General features: G+C 36.9%; 2 protein-coding genes across 9 annotated transcripts; one reads left to right on the top strand and one right to left on the bottom strand.

Moving 5' to 3' along the window:
• The first annotated feature begins 43 nt into the window (after positions 1 to 43).
• On the top strand, positions 44 to 6,844 carry hnrnpd (heterogeneous nuclear ribonucleoprotein D). Of its 8 annotated transcripts, none has more exons than XR_013815568.1 (9): positions 53 to 419; positions 962 to 1,130; positions 1,288 to 1,449; positions 2,056 to 2,187; positions 2,923 to 3,019; positions 4,316 to 4,459; positions 5,093 to 5,187; positions 5,520 to 5,621; positions 6,374 to 6,844. XR_013815568.1 is itself a non-coding variant. In XM_079804457.1 (8 exons), exons 1-7 carry the CDS (start codon positions 250 to 252, stop codon positions 5,158 to 5,160), a joined length of 942 nt encoding a protein of 313 aa, XP_079660583.1. In that variant the 5' UTR covers positions 44 to 249; the 3' UTR covers positions 5,161 to 5,187; positions 5,520 to 6,844. The 8 variants fall into 8 exon arrangements, 6 of the variants coding, with proteins under 6 accessions (XP_079660583.1, XP_079660584.1, XP_079660580.1 ...); XR_013815569.1 differs by having other exon boundaries at positions 4,316 to 4,471; positions 6,374 to 6,498; XM_079804457.1 differs by having other exon boundaries at positions 44 to 419; positions 5,520 to 6,844.
• LOC307118726 (vesicle-associated membrane protein 8) lies at positions 6,837 to 15,100 on the bottom strand. The gene is made up of 3 exons (XM_079804460.1): positions 14,896 to 15,100; positions 8,532 to 8,693; positions 6,837 to 8,344 (listed from the first exon to the last, which is right to left on the bottom strand). The coding sequence occupies exons 1-3, from the start codon at positions 14,896 to 14,898 to the stop codon at positions 8,201 to 8,203; spliced, it is 309 nt and encodes a 102-aa protein (XP_079660586.1). The 5' UTR covers positions 14,899 to 15,100; the 3' UTR covers positions 6,837 to 8,200.
• Between the last annotated feature and the right edge of the window lie 3,490 nt (positions 15,101 to 18,590).

The raw sequence follows: 18,590 nt of genomic DNA, 5'->3' as shown, positions 1-18,590 counted from the left end.
AATGCAACCAATGTGCGTAAGATTGGCATCGCGGTTTTGAAGTGACGTCATCACGTTCAACTTCCGTTTCTCCGCCATTTTGTGAATGGACGCCGTTGCCATCGACATCCCGAAACGAGACTAAAATAAACGCGATTCGGAGCCTAATTAACACGGTTTGCTGTCATTTCGGTTCAGTTATAACCTACGACATTTTCCAAAAGAAAACACGACGTGATAGCGCGCGTTTTCGCCGAGAATTGATCAAAGATGTCGGAGGAGCAGAATCTGGGCGAAGACTCGATGATGATGATGAAGATGGAGGATGATGATGGAGAAGGTTTAGGTGAAGAGCAGATGCCGGGCGCTGATGATGAGGGCGGGCAGGGAGAGGCGGAGGGCTCCAAGATAGATGCCAGTAAAAATGAGGAGGATGAAGGGTGAGTCTCGGCTCCTGTAACACCATGGAGACCGCAATAAATAAATTGTAATGTAGACATTTTCTTTTTCTAATAGATTCGTTCAGTCATTTTGTGAATCATTGAGTCTATTCGACTTAATGTAACGCGTTTCGTACAAATGTCAGCTGTGAATCAATATCTTAATCTTATTAGGCCACATTTCTAAGGAGAGAACTGTGTACATGACGTGAATATACATATGTATAATTGTGCATATTCATTAGTCGCGTGCGCATATTGATGAGGTTGCAGCTGTTTAGTTTTCCAAACACATTTGCCTTTCAAATGCAAGTTTGTCTAATGTCAAAAGCTTCTTTTCAAACGAGAAACTCTATAAACCTGGTGTTTGTGTTCACAGTGTGTTGTTTAGTTTTACCACGTTACATTATATATTATTACTTCTGTCAAAAGTAAGGCTTGAAACATAATCAAGTAGTAATTTGCATTGGTTTTTAGCTGATGTATGATTTCTGTAGATCACCTTAATATCTTCAGCCATGGTCTGTTCTCTTTGTTTTCAGGAAAATGTTTGTTGGAGGTTTGAGTTGGGACACAACTAAGAAAGACCTGAAGGATTACTTCACCAAATTTGGAGAGGTGGTCGACTGCACCTTGAAATTGGACCCTTTGACAGGCCGGTCCAGAGGATTTGGCTTTGTTCTGTTTAAAGAAGCTGATAGTGTGGATAAGGTATCTTTGCCGATAGTTTTTTTTGTGCAATTATGTGCTTATAAGCGTCACGCTATTAGTTGAGCATCATGACTTTAGTTTCAGTTATGGCAGTAGACAGCAAGGCAACCTTGATTGATTAAATAAATCAAAGATTGATATCTGATCCTTGTCAAAGGTGATCACGCAAAAGGAGCACAAACTGAATGGAAAAGTGATTGACCCTAAGAAAGCAAAGGCCATGAAGTCTAAAGAGCCTGTGAAGAAGATATTTGTGGGAGGTCTTTCCCCAGATACTCCAGAAGAGAAGATCAGAGAGTACTTTGATGGCTATGGAGAGGTATGGAGAAAGCGTGTTTTTGTATTTATAAATATATTTTAAGATCTGATGCACAGGCCCATTACTCTGTTACACATGCGTTTTCTTTCTCAACTGTTTACTGACTTTGTTTACGTGAATACTTGCCAAGACCGGAATTTTGACGTAATTTTCTGTGTGTTTGACGCAATAAGCAGCAAAAGAGAATTATATTTAGAACTTTAGGTATGACCACAGAATCTGCAGGAATGAGTCAAATAATGCGCAATCCCACACCGAAATTCAAGCCCCGTAAAATCAACAACAACATCCGGAGCAAGTTAAGAGGGAGGCGGGTTTGTGTGTCAACTCATTGTCGGAGAGATGAGAGAGAGAGAGGGAGAGAAAGCACAGCTGGTATCGTGTATCTATTCTGCGGAAAATGAGTATTGGAAGATATTTCAGTATCAATATTTATATGACCTTTTGAAAGACTACAATTTTATATATTATATATAAAATTCAACCTACCAAAGTGGCTAGTAGGAGTGACTGCGTTACATGCCACTGCTGAAATCCACCTGCATTTGGCGGGTGTTAATGTATATAATGTATATAATTTACATTTTATCTCTATATTTTCTCTAGGTGGATTCCATTGAGCTGCCAATGGAGAATAAAACAAATAAAAGACGAGGTTTTTGTTTCATAACATTTAAAGAGGAGGAACCAGTAAAGAAAATTATGGAGAAGAAGTACCACAACATCGGTTTAAGTAAGGTAAAGTCTTAACAATCCTAATGTGCATGATCCGGCAATTTGACATTTCAGTGTCTTTATTAATACATATTAAATAGCTTCATTATTTTAAAACATAATGTCATTCAAATGTGTTTCCCCATAGTTTTTGTATTATAGACAAAAGTAAAAATAGTTTTTTGTACAAATTTATTAAAAACTACTGAGCCCCACACATGATATGCGGGAAAAACAGATATTGTGGCCTCGAATTAAGAATTTGTTCCCACAATTTATTAATTTGTGGCCATGTTTTTTTTGGTTCCCTTGTGTTAATTGAAGGGGTCATCATATGATGCTATTTTAAAAGTGCATTATTTTGTTTATTGGGTGTAATAGAATAGGTTAACATGCTTTAATGTTCAAAACACATAATTTTTCACATACTGTACACTATTGCATCATCTCTATTACTAGTCTGTCTGAAACATGCTGATTTCTACAAAGCCCCGCCTTCTGAAATGCCCTGAGTGCTCTGATTGGCCAGCAGACCCAGTGTGTTGTGATGGGCCAATCACCTCAGGCGTGTGTCGGAAATGTGATTGCCCTTACTATAATCAGGAGCTTCAGCTTCCAAGACTTCTAAAGCTATTCTGATTCTGACTTGTTGGCGATGTTTTTTGCATTTGTGGTGAAATGCTCTTGACGGCCTTTGTGAGACTGATTGTGAATGTAATGGGTTTCTGTTAGTTATGTGGAATTTGAATGTGTGTGCAGTGTGAGATCAAGGTGGCCATGTCAAAGGAGCAGTACCAGCAGCAGCAGCAGTGGGGCGGAAGAGGAGGATACTCCTCCAGGTCCAGAGGGAGAGGAGGTGTGTTCTCAATGGTTATCTAGCCGTCTGTGATGAACTGAAACATAACATTATAAGTAACGCCACATCATCCCTTGAAAAAGTTCAGAATGTAGAATAGGCATAATTCAGAATGTAGGAATTGGTTGGAATGGAGTCGGACATTGAATTGGATGGATGTTAAATTGTAATGATACGTAAAGGAATGTACTGAGCATGCCTTGAGAAACAACAAAACATAATAATGACATAATTTGGACTAATGATATGTTGGATAATTTTTTTTTCTCAAGTGATATGATACTCTAAACTAAGTAAAATATAGTGCAAAAATTGATTTTGAACAACTTATAAACGTTTAAAGAAAGACCTACTGTGAGGTTAATCAATAGTATTTGCTTCTGTTGAAGCTGTCAGTCTGCATTAATTTCAACTTATTTCTAAAATAATTGTTTAACAGCAGAATACGTTGTGAAAAACTACGTTACCCATGAAGCTGTACAGAAAATTTACTGATCTTGTTAGCTCTGCCCACTCCCATGAAGCAATGCGAATGTAATCGAGTTGATACTTGAATTTTTTTATTTTTATATATATATATATATATATATATATATATATATATATATATATATATATATATATATATATATATATATATATATATATATATATATATATATATATATATATATATATATATAATTATATATATATATATATATATATAAAAATAATAATATTGTTTTATATTTCTCCATCGCTTTTAATTGGATTATGATGTTCGCAATGCTTCATGGGATTGTTTCTCTTTTCATGGGATCTTTCTGATTTTCAACAAAAAAAATTCTGCTTCAAATCAAAGTTTTAAATGTTTTGATTTTCCTCGTAGCTGATTGGCTTGGTTCATGGATTCATAGCAAAAAAATAATAAAAAAAATCGTTCTGGAACCAACTGCTGAAAAAGTGGGTGGGAACTAATGCTCTCTATAACAAGGTCAAATTTACACATCCATTCAGATTTTGCAATGCAAAAAAACAGTCTTGGACATGAAGTGTTTTTCCAATATGATCCATAAGTAATTCATTAAATACAACGAAGAAGAGAAAGGGAAATGTGGCAACATTATCAGTATTTCTGGAAATCAATTTAAAACCAGTTTGACCGTTTTAATTTGATGTTCGTGTCATTCAAAATGTGAATTTCGTGTTCTGCATTATGTTTGATACCCCAAATCCCCATCCATCTTTGTTATTATACAGTTGCAGTCGCCTGAATCTTTATTAATTGTGCCATACATTTGGTGTCTGCTACAGGTCCCAATCAGAATTGGAACCAGGGATACGGAAACTACTGGAATCAAGGTTATGGAAATTACGGGAACTATGGCTACAACAATCAAGGCTATGGTGGATACGGGGGCTATGATTACTCGGGTTACAACAACTACTACGGATATGGTGACTACAGCAGTATGTAATACTGTTTGTGAACGCACAGATGACAAAACTAAGGATATATTGTATCGTGGATTGTCGGTACTCGACCCGGACTATGACAATTGTGCACTAAATTATCTGAGCAGAATGCACATGCTTGTATGATACATGCCTTACGCTTTGAGAGAAAACTCTAGAACATTGCTGCAGTTGCTTTTTGTCTTACAGGGAAGGAAGGCTTGCTTGCACAAAGCTACATTGTACATATGTATTATAATAACTATGGTGCTAAATATAGAAAGGGATGTCTTAGCTTCAAAACACATTTGTCAAAGTGCCTTTGAATCCATTGGATAGTAACTGAACATGTAAATCTGTAGGCCATGCAAAAAACGACCACTGGTCGTTTTTAGAAGAAAATAAACAGTTTTCAAACATTCACCCATTTACTCCACAAATTTTTGTCTCTCACCATATTTTCAGAATACAGTATTTTCAATACAATTAACGTAAGTATGTCGCAAGCATCACAAATTTGGCTCTAAAACCGAAATGGCAATGTTTTCTATGAAGCGCCTTTCTCAGAGTTCTTCTCGAGCGACCGTACACCACCAACACATTTGCGTTGTTTCTGTTTTGTGCTCCCAACTCTAGATCAGCAGAGCGGCTACGGCAAATCCCCGAGGCGAGGCGGCCATCAAAACACGTACAAGCCGTATTAACCTTTAAACTCCACCACAAACGTGCAGGTATGTTGTTGCGTTGCTCTCGGGGGCGCATCTTTAGAGATTTCTAAATCATCTCCATTTGATCTTTTTGTAATGTACATTGCTTAATTTTTGTTTTTCTTTAAAGTTTCACAGCACCCTGAAGTGCTTTACAGTAGTGGTAACATAGAGACTTTTGGCAGTAATGTAACAGCTGGCTTTTGGCTGTTTCTTGCCATTTTGTAACTGTAAAAATTAACAGGTACAGTACTGCTAAATGGGAAAGTACCAGAAAATATGGAATTACAAGGAAAGAAAACCGAAGAATGTTGTCTTCTCCTAACTCTGACATATACCTTGTTTGTACCTGCCAGCGGGGACTTCCTTGCAGGCCATGAGCTGACTTCCCGATTGTCTCAGGCCCGCTCAATGCGGACAGGGTACGAGAGGCGTACGCTCTCGAATGCTCCCATTTGGTATGGTCTTCCAACATCCTGTATACGAATTGTAAACAAACAAAAAAACAACAGCAGCTACAGCAACAAAAACATAAAAAGGACACGTCAAGCTTTAATCTTCTCTTTTGCTTTTGTTTTCCTCTTAAAACTTCTTGGGATTGCTTTTATGTAATGATATCTTATAATTTAATGCCATTTTTTACAGGCACCATCAAGTAATGGTAAAATATGATGAGAGCCGGAATAAAATTAACTGTTCACTTTTTGAAGGATACGGCTTTCTCTGGACTTTCCAGTGTTAATATGCACTGTAATGCTTGCTTTTCTTTATCTGTAGCTCGTGTAGCTGTAATTTCCTGTAGTCCATGAGCTACAAGCCGGTTTGTACTCGGATGCCGCTGCGCTGGAGAAGTGCTTTTTTATATTTGTATTGTGTGATTTTTCTACTGACAGCGGTGGAAAAAGCTTCACCTGTAAACCGTGTTAATTTCATCTAACATATTCTCTTTTTTAACCTTTTGCGATCTTTGAAAAGTCATATTGTTTATGAGAACTTATGCTTGTAATGCTTTCCTTTTGTGTTGTAATTTCCATCAATTCAATGTTTTGCATTTTAAATGTTATGAGCTTTTTAATTTAATAACTATTATTCTATTTCAAAGTCACGGCTTGTCTCCTTTTTGAAATTATTATTGAATTGGGATTCCTTAACATTTTATGACTTTGTGTCTTTCTGAAGCATAATTAATATTTTCTTCTTTGTTTTTCAGACGGAAGGGCGACTTGAAAAACACCCCTGAGAGGAGAAAACGAGAGGGCAAGACATGTTAATTATGGAGTCGATCAACACGTTACTACACTTTGGTCGCTGAAATTAATTTCAAGGACACGCACTCAAGTTTCAAGTGTTATTTCGATGGATAGTCATAGTTTTTTTGCGTTTCATTTGTTGTTGTAGAGCTTGTGAAAGTTTATAATCGTATTACCTGCTGTGTAGCTCTTATACATTTCTGTGTTGAGTGCAATGAACCATAGAGAACTCAAATCATTTGGAAACTACTTGTATACAGGTCTATTAATTTATTGCTTACAAGTGCGTACAGAGTGTAGGCCATTTAATATTCATTTCATATTGCAGTATTTTGCTACAGAGTCATGTAAACCATTAAAAAATACAACAAAATAAAGTGTATGAACCTTAAGCCTGTTATTTCTTCAGAGATTAAAGTAATAGTTCACCCAAAAATGAAGATTGTCATCATTTACTCGCCTTCTTGTCATTTCAAATGTTTTTCCTTTAGTGGATCTCAAAAGGTGAATCGTTGCTGCTGTTTTCAATGTAATAAAAGTGGCTGGAGTCCACCTCTAAAATAACAAACGAGTGTCATGAAAGCAGTCCTTATGTCTTGTGTGTGGTTTCAAGCCCTCTGAAGGAATATTGAAAAAGATTTCAAGCGCATGAGTAATGTAGAATATAGTTTTATGGTGCTTATTTTGTTTTATGGTGCTCATTTTGGAGTTTAACAATCCCCATTCTCTTTCAGTATATTGGAAATGTAAATCTCTTTCATTATATTCCTGTTTCCAGGAAGAAAGTAATTAAACTTTTGGGTGAACTGTTCCTTTCAATTATATATAGGGTATATACAATATAAGTTCATGCCAATCAGTATTTCCTGTATAGAACACATTAGTTTTGTCCCACATGACACACTTGTACTTATACACTATGTACTCATCCGGAGTTTTATAAGGTTATTTTGTCATCCGTCATCATGCCTGTTAGCTCCTCCCACTCCGCTACGTAATTAAAGTTGCGTCAGTTGAGAGCGTGACTACTGCGTTTCCCTAATCGTTAGCCTAAATTGATCGAAGTTGCCACCAATGGACAGTTTTAGATTAATTTAGGCTTACGACGCTTTTGGAAATCGCAGTCCAGGCTATTTATACTACAAGAAGGCACAGAATAGTGCATAAGTACGCGAACTGGGACGCCCCTAATACATCCTCTTGACAAACACACTTGACTGATACAACTTAAGGGTTTGGGGATATCAACAAACTCTCCAAACTAAACCCAGTCCAGAACATGTACTTTGTCTAGGTATAAAATCAGTGTCATGAGTACAAAGTGATTTCACAGTATTAAGGCATGCAGAAACATCCAGGAATCATTGTCAACAGTTTACAGCATTGTTAAGCCATACAGAAGACTTGAAGAAGGTCTACTGGAGGAATGCAGCTTCTTTAAAATGAAATAGTTTTTGATGTCTTTGGGATGAACATGTCTAGCACAGTGGTTAGTCTCAAAGTAAATCTAATAATAAATCCTAAAACATTTCCAGTTAAAAAGACTTATGCTGCATTTAGTCCTATAACATTATAATACCCTAAAAACAATGCATACATATAGAAAAGCCCAGACACATTTGTCCCAGATTTATATAGAATATCATAGGAAATGTCTTTATAACAAAAATAGCAATTTATCTATACATACATCCAGTTACTTATCCAGTTTATAGGGGAAAAAAACAGAATTCATGTCTGTGCCTGTAGGAATACAAATTATTAAAATGCATTCAAACGGTTTGTGTTTATGTTGGAATCACACCTGTTGCTAACAAAATGATCAACACGATGATGGCAAGCACTACCACACCAATTATTATCATCATCTTGGTATTTCTCCACCACATCTTTCTGGCAACACGCGTGGACGTCTTTTGAAATGAGTCAGCCTAGGCAAGGGCAGATAATTACAGATAATAATTATCATTAACAACAACAACAACAAAAATGTATGACTGGTTTGAATAACTGACATGTTTAATTCAGTTCTTTCGAGGTCTTATAAAAGATCACCATTAAAGATAAATGTTATATATTTGTATCATTTTTTTAGCCCTTGACTCTCGGAGGCTTTACCGTAGCTTGTAGATCATCTGTTTTGCCGATCAGGTCGTCTAACCTCTCTCCTCTCTCCAGAACTTTGTTGATGTTGTCTTTGAGAATCACTTTAACATCATTGACTTGATCCTGAACTTGATTGAGTTTGCTAGGCGCTGATGGTTCGGCGTTGTAGTCAGCCTATATTATAAAGAGGAAAAAATCAGAGTAAACCGCTGGGCCCAACATAAGACTCTCAAGTGTACAACAGGCACAGAAATGAACCCGGGCTTGGGCCAAAACTGCCCCAGCTGTTCCACTTTTACATTCAGAAGCTTAAAGGGTTCCATCAGGCACTTCAGTTCCCATCATTTTATGGATTTTATTAATCGTGTTTTAATTAGTGCTATCAATCGATCATTTTTTAAAAACTAATAGATTTTTTCTGTAGTTTTTTTTTTTTTTTTTTTACATTTTATACTGTAATAATTTCACAGTTACTCTCCAAATTAATGTAGAAACAACTTAAAGACAGTATATTTTAAATATTGTAATGGCATCTTTTTATGAATGAAGGCCAGTATCACTCACTCTAAAAAAAAAAAGGTTCTATTTGGCACTAAAATTGGTTCTTGGCTCGTAATCATAGGGGAACCTTTTTAAGTGCTGTATAGCACCATTTTTGGTGCTTCAGTGATTCTTCAGCGGTTCTTTTGCTAAGGTGCTATATAGCACCACTGACTAAGGTGCTATATAGCACCACTACCATATACAGAACATGTTAAGATATGGTGCTATATATAGCAACAAAAGTGGTTCCTCTTTGATCACGACGAAGAACAACTTTAGAAAGAAACAACTTAGAAACAACTTTTTTTTTTAGTGCTGATACTAATACTGGTCTCTATGAAATGCATTTTAAACATTAATGATAGACATTCAACATTACAGTATAATTGAAAGCTATATCCATTTGAAAATCCTATCATTAATTACCCACCCTCTTGTCGCTCCAAACCCGTAAGACCTTCGTTCCTTTTCAGAACACAAATTAAGATATTTTTGATGAAATCCGAGAGCTCGCTGACCCTTCCGTAGACAGTCATTTAATTACCACTTTCAAGACCCAGAAAGACAGTAAAGACATCATTAAAATAGTCCATGTGACTCCAGTGGTTCAACCTTATATATACGACCTTAAATAACGACTTTATTCAACAATCTATTCTTGTCTGCGTCAGTCTCTTACACTGTTGACATAGTAAATACAGGGCAGCACTTTCGAAGCGCTACGCCAGAACGCCGGCTTACTATTGGCCGACGCATGCGTGTGATGCTGAAGCAGGAGCTGGCCAATGGTGAGCCATAGAACTTGGAAACGCTACGTCAACAGCGTAGGAGACTGACACAGACGAGAAGAAATAGTTGAATAAAGTCGTTATTTTTGTTTGTTTTTTTGCGCAAAAAAGTATTATTTTAACAATGTCTTTACTACCTTTCTGGGCCTTGAAAGTGTTAATTACATTGCTGTCTATGGAGGGGTCAGATAGCTTAATTTGTGTTCAGGGGAAAGTTGCATAAACTAAGCCATTATGTTAAGACAGTGTCTTAAGATCTAGTATGACCCACTAGCAGTTAGGCAAGTGGCATTCAGTCTTACTTTTCGTATCAAATTAGGCCAGTCTATGTTTTTATGTAACTGATTAAAATAAATGATGAACAGTCTTAAAGAAAAAAATTTATGTCTATCTATCTATCTATCTATCTATCTATCTATCTATCTATCTATCTATCTATCTATCTATCTATCTATCTATCTATCTATCTATCTATCTATCTATCTATCTATCTATCTATCTATCTATCTATCTATCTATCTATCTATCTATCTATCTATCTATCTATCTATCTATCTATCTATCACTTTTGCACTAATATCTGAACCTTGTCTTTTTTCAAAACTATAGACACATAACTCACATCCGATGATGAAATCATGACATTTTTGACCTAAGGTCATTTGTTCATTGAACTAAAATTACCTGCTCAAAATAGCACAGCATAACATTACAGAATTTTATGCAACCGGCCCCTGAAGATGAGCGAAGGTCTTACAGGTTTGGAACGACATGAGGGTGAGTAAATGATGACAGAATTTTCATTTGAACTAACCCTTTAAGATCACACGCATCTAATTTTCTCTTTAAAGGGTTAGTTCACCCAAAAATGAAAATTCTGTCATTAATTACTCACCCTCATGTCGTTCGACACCCGTAAGACCTCCGTTCATATTCGGAACCCAAATGAAGATATTTTTGTTGAAAGTTGATGGCTGAGAAAGGCTTCAGATAGGCCTCCATTGGCATTCAGTACATTTACACTCACAAGACCCATAAAAGGCACTTAAAACGTCGTTACAAAGTCCATCTCACCACAGTGACTCTACAATAATTTTAAGATGCGACGACAATAGTTTTTGTGTGCAAAAAAAAAATCAAAATATCACCTTTATCCAACTTGTTCTTGTCTTTCGTGTGTGCCTCCACGACGCATGAAACGCATGAACGCAAAATATCTTCATTTGTGTTCCGAATATGAACGGAGGTCTTACGGGTGTCGAACGACATGTGGGTGAGTAATTAATGACAGAATTTTCATTTTTGGGTGAACTAACCCTTTAAGTTCATTTAAGTTATTTAACTGATTTAAGACTGCTCTTATGAGAATACTCAACAATATGGGAATTTTGGCATAATTCTGTGTGTTATTTGTTTGTTCAAGCATGATAGAGAACTCGATACTTGTGTGCGTCTTTCTGTGCGTCGTGTGTGTGCCACGTAGACAGGGCATTCACATAAAGTGCGTTCTCTTTGTATTGTCGGGCTTGAAGCATCTTTTGTTGATCCTGGAATGACAGTTGTGTCCAAAAACATCGTCCTAACCCTATCCCCACGTTATTCCTAAAATCAGAGGGAAATGATGATGAATAACACTGATGTAGAAGCACCTAACCCTGGTTGTAAGCCTAAACTTGACATAAACTGTAAACTCGTCCCTCAAATCTGATTGGTTGATTGAAAAGTGATGTTGACCAGGATGTTGATCCAGGAACATGTACTTGGTGAAATTAGGTTCACCATTAGCCTAGAAATCTAGACGCACCCTAGCGGCAGAAAATGTTTTTTGCCGCGAGTGTCTAGCAACTCTCGGTCACGGCAGAGTTGCGGAGGTTCTGCGTGCTACTCGTAAACAAAGAAGCTGAATTGGCTTTGGCCGCGACTCTGGAAGACTTGGAGTTAAGCTTTTCTTTGAGAAAAGACCAAAGAACGGCACTGAAGTCATTCTTAAGAAAAAAAACATATGCTCGAAGTTTTGCCTACCGGATACGGCGAAAGTCTATCAACTAACGTTAGCTCGGCTTCACCTTCTTCTTTGCTCTGGTTGGTTGTGGCGCTCATGGCGCTATCCAATTGCCTGCAGAGGGAATTTGAAAGACAACCGCTTATCCCGCCCCTCGGATTGAGCCCTGTCAATGGTGAGTTTCCAGACCCAACATCTTGATGTGGGTCTGGCTTGTCAGGCTAGTTCACCATAGAACCCCACTAAATCTTTTTTCTAGTGTTATGTAGCAGCATTTGATCGGTTTCATAATATTCTATTAGACCTAATTTCAGAACCTTGATGTCATTTCTGAAAATGACACAAAACACGGTCATCACTTTCATATCATTCAGAGCTTTAAAGAAACCTTGCATTTCATTGGTTAAAATAACTAATTTATTATGAAATATGTTAAAACATCACTGTAAAAGGACTAGTAGAGGAAATACAGACACAGTAAATCAACAATAAACTAATTTGTTCGCAAAAAAAGTCAAATCTGAAAACATGGTTTGGATATCCTTTGAGTTGGGGAACATTGTCAGAGCAGAAGCAAGCAGGGTAATCTTGTACGTGGCTTGAGTTATGCATTCTTCGCAAAGACGTATCTGCCCGATTAGCCTTACTGAAGAACCACCAGATCATCACCAATCCTTCACCAAATTACACAGTGTGTGCGAAAGACTGTGGGTTGTAGGCCTCTCCAGGTCTCTGTCTAACTATTAGAGGACCAGGTGTTGGGCAAAGCTGAAAACTGGGCTCATCAGAGAAGATCAGAATCAGGCAGATCTGCCTTTTTGAAAGATGCGTGTACCAAGCAACGTACAAGGTTATCCTGGAAGAAAACATGCTTCCTTCTGCTCTGACAATGTTCCCCAACATTGTTGGTTTTTCATGCAGGACAATCCACACAACCAGGCCAATCAATGTGTGGATGGAGGACCACCAGATCAAGACCCTGCCATGGCCATCACAATCTCCAGACCTGAACCCCAATGAAAATCTCTGGAATGTAGCCATTAAATAAAGCCAAGCTGCTTGAAGTTTTGCACCAGGAGTGGCATCAACTAAAGTCGCCCAACGGCAATGTGACCGACTGATAGGGAGCATGCCAAGATGCATGAAATCTGTGATTGGAAATCAGGGTTATTCCACCAAATATTGATTTCTGAACTCTTCCTAAGATAAAACATTAGTATTGAGTTGTTTAAAAATGAATATAAACTTTTCTTTGCATTATTCCTGGTCAGAAAAGATGGCCTCTTTTTGTGTTATTTTGGCCAGTTGTCATTTTCTGCAAATAAATGCTCTAAATAGCAATATTTGTATTTGACATTGGGAAGAAATGTTGTCAGTAGTTTGTCATTATACTCAAACAGATACATAGAAATAAATTGTGCAGTGGTCTCTACAATTTTTTTCCAGAGCTGCATATACTGTACATATAAACACACACTATGTATGTGTGTGTGTTGTGTGTTGCATTCTGTCTCCCTCTATAAAGTATATTTACTGTATAATGTAAAATGCTAGTGGACAACTCAAATATAGCATTGCAGTTCTGTATTACAGTATATTGACCATTGTCTGATTACATACCTGTTCTGTCTACAAACGTTTGAATTATTGAGGACATTCAGCTGCACCTTTTTGACCCGCCTCAGTTACATATAAGTTCATGATTGAGAACATGGTCCACAATAGTGGTCCTTATTTCAACAGAAACATATCTACAATCTTGGCCTCAGTACCCTTCCACCACGCATCCTTACTACTTCCTGGCTGTTGACCCTGTTTGTTTCCTTGTTGTTCTTAAGAATTTGTTGTGCTCTATATGCTTGGCAAATTAAGCTTTATGAGATTGCACCTCAGCAATTCATCAATATAAAGAAAATATGCTTGACAGTTTATGACAACTAGTTCAACCATTTAGCATTTAATGACTTATGCAAGGAACGAATGCCTGAATGTTATGAAGGGTAGGACTATTCAACAGGGAACCACCAGTATAATATATTTTGATCAACATGCCATAAGCAATTGATAATGTAGGAAACAGCAGACAATTGTATATAATCACTTGCATGAATGTACTAAAGCATTTGCAAATTGCTTTTATGATGTGCACACGTGACTAGATGATGATGATGTGGAGGTTGATCAAGTGGTTTTGAGAATTTCAGTTGTGATCTGACAAATGTACCAAAGCGACTGAAAAAGACTGTAAGAGCAAGAGCATGACAGACGGCCATCTCAGATGTAACGTGTGAAATGTGAATTGCAACAATTTAAAATGGAAATTCTGTAATGTTATGCTGTGCTATTTTGAGCAGGTAATTTTAGTTCAATGAACAAATGACCTTAGGTCAAAAATGTGCATTTTCATCATTGGATGTGAGTTATGTGTCTATAGTTTTGAAAAAAGACAAGGTTCAGATTTTAGTGCAAAAGTGATAGATAGATAGATAGATAGATAGTATTTTTAACCAGAAAAGCAAAGCAATTTCAATGTTAGTTTGACAAAGCTTTGTTTAAAAGTTGTAAAAGAACGACCGATGTATGGGATAGATAGATAGATAGATAGATAGATAGATAGATAGATAGATAGATAGATAGATAGATAGATAGATAGATAGACAGACAGACAGACATCAGACAACATGGTGTACTGCACTGTGGTTAAAAGAAAGTAAGATAATATTTTTAACTAGACGGAATATCATTATTGCCTTTTTTTGTTTCATCTAGGATTTCCTTCACACAATCGCCATAGACTTCCTGACTGTGAATTCAGTCCAAAGATCTGGATGAAGTCAGTCGTCATATAATGATAACGTCGTCACATTCTGTACACTATAAAACACTTGAATAATCAATTTCATGTGTTAATTTTTTCATACTTGTACTTAATATTCCTTTGAACACGCACATCATCTCAACAGGTTGGTCAAACCCTTGAACAAATAAGCATTTAAATAAACATTTAACTAACAAACAGCCCGAGGCTTTCTAGCGCACTTACCATTCTGGTGCTTTGGTGAAACTTCCTCAAATGTTCAACTGTCACTGCCGAGATGTTTTCAAAAGTTCAGGCTAAGATTACAATCATAGCTTAAAGGATATGACTTCTAGAGGAAACTTCTCAGTCCCGTGAGCTACAACACAAGCACAAAAGAACAGGATGAAACATTACAGAACTCATTTGCAAACAGAGCTTCCCCTCCCTGGCAGATTGCACATTAACCAGCAGCTCGAGAGAGTATGACACTTCCTCCTGACTCCTCCTCCTCCTCAATCTGACCCAGCCCACCACCTACTGTGTGAAGAGCTCTGCTTATAAACACTAGATGTGCAAAGAGCAGCTGCTTTTGATCAGGTCTTTTAACAAAAGTTATGCAGAGTTTGGTATGGCTGGTATTAAGCATATAGCTACACTATATTGCCAAAAGCTTTGGGATTTCATGCACATGAACTTTAATGACATCCTATTCTTAATCTGCAGGTTTTAATGTGGAGTTGGCCCACCCTTTGCAACTATAACAGCTTCAACTCTTCTGGGAAGGCTTTCCACGAGGTTTAGGAGTGTGTTTATGGGAATTTTTGACCATTCTTCTAGAAGCGCATTTGTGAGGTCAGGCACTGATGTTGGACGAGAAGGCCTGGCTAGCAGTCTCCGATCTAATTCATCCCAAAGGTGTTCTATCGGGTTGAGGTCAGGACTCTATGCAGGCCAATCAAGTTCTTCCACTCCAAACTCGCTCATCCGTGTTTTTATGGACCATCCCCAAACTGTTCCCACAAAGTTGGGAGCATGAAATTGTCCAAAATGTATTGGTATGCTGAAGCATTAAGAGTTCCTTTCACTGGAACTAAGGGGCCAATCCCAACCCTGAAAAAACATACCATAATCCCCCCCTCTACCAAACTTTACACTTGGCACAATGCAGTCAGGCAAGTACCGTTCTCCTGGCAACCTCCAAACCCAGACTCGTCCATTGGATTGCCAGACAAGGAAGCGTGATTCGTAACTCCAGAGAACATGTTTCCACTGCTCTAGAGTCCAGTGGCGGCGTGCTTTACACCACTGCATCCGACGCTTTGCATTGCACTTGGTGATGTAAGGCCTGGATGCAGCTGCTCGGGCCATGGAAACCCATTCCATGAAGCTCTCTATGCACTGTTCTTGAGCTAAACTGAAGGCCACATGAAGTTTGGAGGTCTGTAGCGATTGACTCAGCATGCCATGCGCTGACCCCGCTCTGTGATTTTACGTGGCCTACCACTTCATGACTGAGTGACTGCTGTTGTTCCCAATTGCTTCCACTTTGTTATAATACCACTAACAGTTTACCGTGGAATATTTAGTAGTGAGGAAATTTCACAAATGGACCTATTGGAACACCTGAATTCAATGATTTGGAGGGGTGTCCCAATACTTTTGGCAATATAGTGTATGTTTTGGGAAGTAACCTCTGGTACTCTTCGGTCACTTTTAACTGACAAATTTTAAGTATGATTTTCAAATTATGATTCGAAAAGGTTAAAATGGTCCTAAAAAACAGTCAGACTTCTCATGGTCAAAAATGACCGCCTTGAAAATTAATGGGAAATTCGGCTGCACCTGCAGAAAAAAAAATAGAGAGAATTTTTTGGCTTACAATCTACAAATCAGCCATAATACAGAAAAAAGTTACCTGAAAACGAATTAAAAAATATTTGAAAAAAACGAATTATAAAATTGATTATTATTACCATTAAATTCCCTCAAAATATTAAATAAAAAATATTATTGAACAAAAATATATTGCATTGATTTAACAGGGGGAAAAAGTGAGGTGTTTTACCACTTTTGACTGTGAGGAGTATGAGGGAGGAGCACCTGTTTTTCCTAAAAAAAAAAAAAAATGTAAGAAATCACTTTAGGTTATAAAAACAGCCTGCTAATTATAGGGCTAGACCCACTCCTGCTATAATAATAAACTAATACAATATGCAAAATAAAAGGCTACATATTATTTGTATTTGGTTACCGTAACTGTGAGTACATTTGGCTTTAATGTACATAAGCAGCTTCCGTTGTTTATAGATTTATAATCATTCTTTGGGACTTTAACCTTAGCAGATGACTTGACTTCATTGTTAAATATTAAACAAGTAATAATTTCGGTCAGCTGTGTTTTCTGTCAAGAAGGCCTTATGGATAACAGAAAGGAAAGACATTATAAAAATACGTTGTCAGATATGTTTTTGTGACATAAGTTTGTTATTATAATAATATACACTACTGTTCAAAAGTTTTTGAAAGTTCTGCTCACCAAGGCTGCATTTATTTGATCAAAAATACAGTAAAACAGCAATATTGTGAAATATTATTAGTTTGAAAGAACTGTTTTCTATGTGAATAAATTGTAAAAAAATAAATAATATATTGAATAAAATATCAAATGTATTTTCAGCATCATTACTCCAGTCTTTAACCATTTGAATATGCTGATTTGATGCTCAAGAAACATTTCTGATTATTATCAAAGTTGAAAAAAGCTGTGCAGCTTCATAGTTTTGTGAAAACCGAAATTATTCAGAATTCTTTTATGAACAGAAAGTTAAAAAGGACATTAAGAACTATAGCAAGCCTATATGTTTTTTGTTGTTGTTGTAAAAAAATTATCTTATACAGACATTATGTTTAATTTGATTTAGTGGATGGCTATATTTGATTGCTTATTTAAATAAGCAATATAACCACCCAATTGAATCTACATTTGCATTGTAGCATTGTTTAGTTTTACAATTAGTGGCCAAACTTTAGGATTTGTTGGACAAATATTATTATTACTGTAATATTATATGCAAATGCTGTTGTCAAACGTTATAGGTGCACAAAACATAAACGGATATGAGGTGAATTGCTTTCAACCGCACTTCTATCGTCACGCACCGTATTTTTTCAGGTGCCACGCAGACGCTTCTCCGCTTTTTATGCAAAGTGGTTATACATTAATGCGATTTTTTTTTTTTTCATTATGCAAGACAAGCGTAATGTCATCCTCTACCTACACTACACAGCACGTGCTGAGGCTCTTAAAGCCAAATCGTCCATTAAGATGCATTCTAATCTTCAGGACGTTATCGTTCTTATTTGAGACATTTATTGACTAAAAACTGAAACCTCTTAAATGACTGGTACATGACATACAAATAGAAATATGCTCCAGATATGTTTTTTAAATAAAATTATAAAATAAGTCCATCCCCCTGTAACCCACAAACGACTGTGATTGGTCTAATCTGATCAGCGCTGAGAAAAGTAACAAGCAAAACGTGACAACACCTATTCGCTACCACAGACTTGAAAACAGAGAAAGAGTTCAAATAGCAGTTATTGCTTTAAAAACATTAACCATATAACCCGAGTCATGAATTAGAGATAATGTCAGGCCAGCGGACACATATCCCATTTTGTGACTGTTCACTAAATGGCACTAACCGCTTGCGTTTGAGTGGACTCCAGTTGAGATTCACTATTTTGCTTCCTCTGCCGGACGCTTTAAGAACTGCATCAAGCCAGCACGAAATTCCCGCTTTAAACCTATTCAAACTTTTATTTAACTTTAATTTGGCACCAGTTCGCTTTTTAAATAGTTTATTGTCGTCTATAATTATGTCGTTGGATGACAGAAGTCGCTTGTGATTGGTTGAAGCGAACTCCAAAGCCAC

The sequence above is a fragment of the Gobio gobio genome (genome assembly GCF_949357685.1).
Source record: "Gobio gobio genome assembly, chromosome: 22".
NCBI classification, from domain to species: Eukaryota; Metazoa; Chordata; class Actinopteri; order Cypriniformes; family Gobionidae; genus Gobio; species Gobio gobio.
Note: the sequence above shows the minus strand (reverse complement) of the source record. Positions and strands in the feature narration are given on the sequence as shown.

Coding starts and splice junctions, on each gene's coding strand:
- LOC307118726 (XM_079804460.1), bottom strand. Junction 8,345..8,531: donor CAGATGATCTACAAGCTACG/GTAAAGCCTCCG, acceptor GCCCTTGCCTAG/GCTGACTCATTTCAAAAGAC.
- hnrnpd (XM_079804454.1), top strand. CDS start 250: ATGTCGGAGGAGCAGAATCTGGGCGAAGACTCGATGATGATGATGAAG. Junction 1,131..1,287: donor AAGCTGATAGTGTGGATAAG/GTATCTTTGCCG, acceptor TCCTTGTCAAAG/GTGATCACGCAAAAGGAGCA. Junction 4,472..5,092: donor CGGATATGGTGACTACAGCA/GTATGTAATACT, acceptor TCCCAACTCTAG/ATCAGCAGAGCGGCTACGGC.